Here is a 6,396-nt window from a genome sequence, read left to right on the forward strand (position 1 = left end):
AGTAGCTTTTGCACATGGTATGAAGATGCGCTAATAATAATAGATTTTCCACCCACTATTTGTCTAAAAAACATGTCAACTTCGACATTACCAATAACTTTTATCTATACATAAAGATAAAGATTAAAGAGTTTCACTTAATTAAGTCACAATACTCGACCAAAAATGTTTATATACATTGATTGGGTGTAAAGTATATAGCTTAAAGGAGTCCGGGAAGTTTACAAAATTCAGTCGTTAATAATAATATTGATTGATGTGCACTGAAATTGAAAATTTGGGTGTTTGTTTAGGAAAAAGAAATGAGGTTATTTTATGCACTTTGTTTATGTTATGTCGTGTTCACTTTCCGTTACTTTATTCAGCTGAGCACCACCACTTGGATTATTTTTGTTTCAAAGTGGGTGCCAAGAATCTTAGACCCCGCTGCCGCTAGCTGCGTCTATCGATTTCACTTTTTGACTTGTAAATTCCAATCTATCTAATCTTATAATAATTGAATGAATCTACACACATATTCCTATTTTACAACTATTCTTCACATGATGATTTGAAATGGGTAAAAATGTATTTGATAACTTGACGAAAATACCCTTCCAGCCTTACCTTTTACATGGTTTGAAAATAAACCACAGGAGTCGGGATACAAACAATTTCAAGATAAAAAAGACGGTTAAACAATAACCCATGTCATAACAACAAACAAAAGTAGGGGTAAATGGATCCGAAATTGGATCCGGTGAAAACGAATCCGGTAACTTAAACGCTAAACAGAGAGCAGTACAGTACAAGCGATAATCAAAATTCAAAACCCTCTTCTCTCTCCTTGAAAAAAAAAAAAAAAAAAAAAAAAAAAACGCTAACCGGATTCATCTTCGCCGGATAACCAATCACCGATCACCATTTTCATAATTAAACCAATTTTAACCGGATTCCTCCTCCTCCTGGCTTTCCGACGAAGGGCATTTGATAAGCCCCAATATGTTAATAACCTCCGCCATGTCAGGCCGGTTGGAAGGCACTTGTGACGTACAAATTAACCCTAATTTCATCACCGGAATTACTTCTTCAGCCGGAAACTTCCCTTGTAGCCTTTGATCAATACATTCATCCACCCTTCCTTCTTCAAGAGCCCCACGAACCATATCACAAAGTATCACCACATCATCCTCCATGTACTCCACCGGTCTCCGCCCAGTCACAATCTCCAGAACCAAAACCCCAAATCCATAAACATCGCATTTTTCAGTAATCTTCACCGTTTTACAAGCAAACTCCGGCGCCATGTACCCCAAAGCACTCTGAATTTTGCTGCTTAGAACATACCGATCCAGCATCGGTAGGAGCCTCGCAAGCCCAAAATCAGCAACTTTCGGCTCACCCAAACCATCAATTAGCACATTACTGGATTTCAGATTGTAATGTATGATATTAAGTTGATGTAAATGCGCCATACTTTTAGCAATCCCTAAAATGATATTGAATCTTTCGTTCCATGTAAGGGAGCTTCTGTTCCCATCTTCATCTTCTCCCTCATGAAGATGCTTGTAAAGATTCCCGCCAGAAACAAATTCATATATCAGGAGTTGCAATGATGGAGTCCAGTAATACCCTTCAAGAGCAACAAGATTCGGGTGATGAATCTTTCCAAGTTTCTTAACCTCTCTCTCGAAATCTTCTTGAGATTTCACAAGGCTTGAGACTGTAAGCTTTTTGATGGCAACCGATCGACCATCTCCAAGAACAGTTCGGTAAACCGCCCCGAACCCACCGCGCCCAAGCTCGCAGTCCTTGTTTAACAGTGCGTGTGCTCCTGTACTGAAGTCGGGGTCACCGGAAAACATCACCAGCTTGCCGGAATTTGTGTCGGTGGTGGGGGAACTGCTGAAGTCGCCACCGGATAATGGAATGGCGGCGGCTGACCGGGACATGGAGGAACGGACACGAAGATTGAGAACAGTGATGAAGATGATTCCGATGACAATGAAGGCAGCTGCACCAATGGCAATGAGGGCAGAAATGGAAAGAAGTATTCTTTTGTGTGTGAGAGTTGGAGGGATTGTCTCAGGGTCTGTTCCTGTTGAGTTTGGGTTGAGGACGATTGGTTTTGGAAGGACAGCAGGGCAGCTTTTGTTGACTGCAGCACCACAAAGAGTTGGGTTTCCGGCGACTGAGGAGGGAGATATGGTGTTGAAGAAAGCTCCGGCTGGTAGTTCACCTTGTAGTTGATTGTGTGAGACATTGAAGGAGACAAGATGGACGAGATTTGCTAATGGTTTAGGTAGGGTTCCAGTGAGTTTGTTGAAAGAGAGATCTACATACTCAAGATCACTGAGTTTTGCCATTGCTACAGGAATTTGCCCAGAGAGATTGTTTCGTGATAAAATCCTGCAAAAATATCATAATAGATTATCAAATCGTCTTTGCAATGAAAAGATCTAGAAAGAAATTAAGAGAGAAGATGGATGATGTTGATCTTACAGTGAAGTTAGGGATGAACATGTGCCAATGGAGCTTGGAATGTTACCATCAAGGGAGTTTCGTGATAGTATCAGATCCTTCAGGGAAGTTGCTCCTCCTATTTCGTGAGGAATGCTTCCATTCAACTGATTTTCACTCAAATCAAGAAAATCCAAAGCCTTTAGCTTCCCGATAGTTTCTGGGATTTCCCCCATCAGTGCATTCTTGGATATATTCAAGAATCGCAAGCTGGTAAAGCTCCCAATTTCAGATGGGATTTCACCAGACAATGCATTGTGGGATATATCAAGAACTTGAAGATTCTGGTGTGAGATATCAATGGAGGAAGTAAGAGCACCATAGATGCTTCCAGTCAGCTTGTTCTCTGAAAACAGAATGTTTTGTAGCCCTATCTGAAATACCCAGGTAGGAAGAAACCCTGTGAGTGAGTTCCGACTCACATCTAAGCTCTCAATGTTTTGGCAATTGACCATTGACGCTGGTAAGCTCCCAGAGAAGCCATTGTTGGAAATATTCAGTGCTTTTAAAGAAAGAATATTACCAATGGCGTTTGGGACAGCGCCAGAAAACATATTGTTGGAAAGATCAACAGTTTGAAGCCTACCGAGTTCCCCGATCCATTCAGTGACCTCGCCAGTGAACAAATTGCTGTGAAAATTTAGATTATTACACAAAGAAAGCTGCTGCAATGTGGTTGGTAGAGCCCCAGAAAAGGAATTTTCACTCAAATCAACAGATCTCAACAGCGCACAAGCTCCAATTTCATCTGGAACTTCACCGGTAAACTGGTTCTTTCTCAACCTAATTTCCCTCAGGTTATACAAACCTTCGATCTCCTTCGGAATCTCACCCTCCAAAAGATTATCAGAAAGATCAAGTGATCTAAGTCCATGCAAGGACCAGATACCTGAAGGTAATAGGCCTGAAAACTGGTTGGATGAAAAGTTGAGGGTACCAAGAGATGAACATGAAGCCAAACTATCTGGAATTTTGCCCGAAAACTTGTTATTGGCTAAAGAAATTGACCTTAAGGACCCACATTGCTCGAAAAAATTAGAAGGAACTGGTCCAGAGAAACCGTTTCCACTCAAATCAATCACCCGAAGGCTAGCAAGTTGGGCGAGATTGACTCCTATGCTTCCTGTAAGATTGTTCTTAGCCAATGATAACTTGGTAAGAAACTTTAACTGCATCAGGCCACGTCCCATCTTTCCCGAGAGCCCAAACCCATCAAGAACAAGGTCAGATACCCTGTTAGATCTAGGGTTACACCGAACGCCTTTCCATTTACAGGGACTATCATCATCTTCGTTCCAAGAAGCCAATTTACCATCTGGATCTTGAAGGTCTGCCTTGAACACGATCAAGCCCAGCACATCATCATCCAGAGTTGGATTCAATGATTTCACAGTAATAACATGAGCCAATAGCAAAAACAGACAGATACTAAGCAACTTTCTCATTTCAATGGCCCAAGCTTCAAAACAGAGCACACAATTGCTAACAAAACCTAACAAACTCACCGCATTTTACGGAAACAAAGCGAAGACAAGGATAGACCCGGAAATATATCAACTTTATACAAACAACACACGATATGTCTGAGTGCCGTTAACAATTTTACTTCCTTAACAGAAAGAATTGCAAGCGAAGATGACGGAGAAAGGAAAATGATGTGAGGATTCAGGTAAAGAAGAAAACTAAACGGTTTACCTACAACAAAAAACAAATCCACCCGCAAAGTCACCGAAGAAAATGTCAGAGGAGAATTTCAAGTGTTTTTCGTTACCGGAAAGTAAACGGTAAAGGCGGAGATGAGGATTCCGGCCGCCGTGGGGCAGCGCTCTCTTTTCTCTCTAGGTTTTTCTCTTTCTCACTCAAGCACTGATATTCTCTCTCAGACAGAGTAAATACATAACTTTATTTAGGCAAAGAGATTGAAGGGGGGAAGGACGTGGGGCCCGTATATTTAGGAGTGGACACGCGTTCATACGCCAGTGGGTAAGAGTGAGCTGTCTTACACGTAGGCGTTAAGGTGGGTTGGGGTCTTATATAAAAGCTGAGCAAAATATAAGGGATCCAGTGGTAATATGTATGTAAGTTGAAGGGTGTAAAAGTAAGTGACAACGTATTTTTTGTGTTTGATGTTTGACAACCATGTGGATAACATAAATTTCTCGTATTGTTTAACTGTAAAGAAGTTTAACAATTCAAAAATCAAATATGATTAAAAAAACTCATACTATCAAAATAATAATGTATTTTTTTAATATAATAATGTGACTAATTTATAAGATTGTATGTTCCTTTTTTAAGTATTATGATTTTAGTTTTTTTAACACTTCAAAAGTTCGAAAAAAGATTAAAATCCAACCATAAAGCATTCTATCATTTTTAAGTAACCAAATACAAATAAATAAATACATAAAAAGAATCCAATTAATGTCTTGTTAAGGTTTTCCAATTCATTACATTCTATTGGATTTAATTACATACTGTATTGTTAAGAAATATTTATAACAATACATTTATTATGAAGTACCTACTTTTCAAGTGGAGTGTAGTTATTGTATGGTTTCTTCAGTTATGTATCAAACAAGTAATTTAGCATGCATGTATTTATCAACTTGAATATCCCAATTAGATTTTAGTATTTTATTTCTAATTTAAATGGAACTATAAAATACATGTGGATAAACTGAAACATGAATCCAATGGTAAAAACAATCGAAAAGGGTTACTGGTTATTAATCACCCCTAGAAGAAATTGTTAGATGATATAGTATTTAATATCTAAATTGCTTGTCATATAATTAATACGTTTATGAAAAAGAAGTAAAGAACTGGTTTTTACGTTTTAATCATTAATCAACATTAATAAAATCTGATAAATAAACTTACTGATATCAAAGATCCTATTTTTATGATTAACTTGATTAAATAAACATGAATCATATGATTAATACGTTATTTTTTGGTCAAATACAAACAATATTAATGTACTTTACGTCAACTAATGTAATGTATCTTTTATCAAAATTGTAAAACATATTTGATTATATTGTTGTGAAAGTGATACACTTCAAATCTAAACCCAACAAAAATTTATAATTATTTTTTTGATAAAGATGACAAAAATATTACTTCAAATGAATTAAAAAAATATATATGTTAACATTATGTATTTAAAATTCAAAAAGAAAAAAGAAAAAAAGGTTTTAGATGTTATTACTATGTACATTTAACATTTATTTTGTTTTTGTTCATATTATCTCACCACTTAATAGTTAGGAGTTGTTTGATATTTGTTAATTGGATCAAATATAATTGAGTCAAAGTCTGAATCATACATAATCATGAATCTGATCAAATAATAAACTTATCAATGAACCATGATTAAATCAAAGGCTTCTAACTATGTATCAAACAATTTGAGTCTCAATGACCATATTAAATTTGCTATCGTAAAAAATATCAAATAGCATCTTAGTGTCATGTGGTTCGAAGCAGCACCGTCTCACTTAAACATGATTTATTCTACGTATGGTTATGGTGACTCATATTAAAAAAAAAAAAAAAAAAAAAAAAAAAAAAAAAAAAAAAAAAAAAAAAAACTGGCATGAAATTTTAGGTATGATATGATTATGTGGTGAGTGAATAGTGATCATTAAATGAGGTAAGATGGGAAGATGTAGGGGTAGGTGATGTAATTAAAGAAAAGTTATGCGATAGCTATTCACAATGACAGACTTTTGTTTTTTTGCATTTTGACCCTTTCTTTTCTTCAATATTTGCAGTCACTGGTCCCCACATTTTTTAACTTTTTTCTTTAATCCCGTTTTTATTAAATTTCACAAAGTAATAAATCTGTTACGAGTCACTACTTTACTAATTTCTAATAATAATTTTTAATGG

The 6,396-nt window shown here is 36.5% G+C and overlaps 1 protein-coding gene across 1 annotated transcript; it reads right to left on the minus strand.

Moving 5' to 3' along the window:
• Nucleotides 1–673: 673 nt before the first annotated feature.
• On the minus strand, nt 674–4,384 carry LOC111884004 (probable LRR receptor-like serine/threonine-protein kinase IRK). Its single transcript, XM_023880332.3, has 2 exons — nt 2,482–4,384; nt 674–2,388 (listed from the first exon to the last, which is right to left on the minus strand). The coding sequence occupies exons 1-2, from the start codon at nt 3,942–3,944 to the stop codon at nt 924–926; spliced, it is 2,928 nt and encodes a 975-aa protein (XP_023736100.1). The 5' UTR covers nt 3,945–4,384; the 3' UTR covers nt 674–923.
• Nucleotides 4,385–6,396: the final 2,012 nt, after the last annotated feature.

The sequence above is a fragment of the Lactuca sativa genome, chromosome 2 (genome assembly GCF_002870075.4).
Source record: "Lactuca sativa cultivar Salinas chromosome 2, Lsat_Salinas_v11, whole genome shotgun sequence".
NCBI lineage: Eukaryota > Viridiplantae > Streptophyta > Magnoliopsida > Asterales > Asteraceae > Lactuca > Lactuca sativa.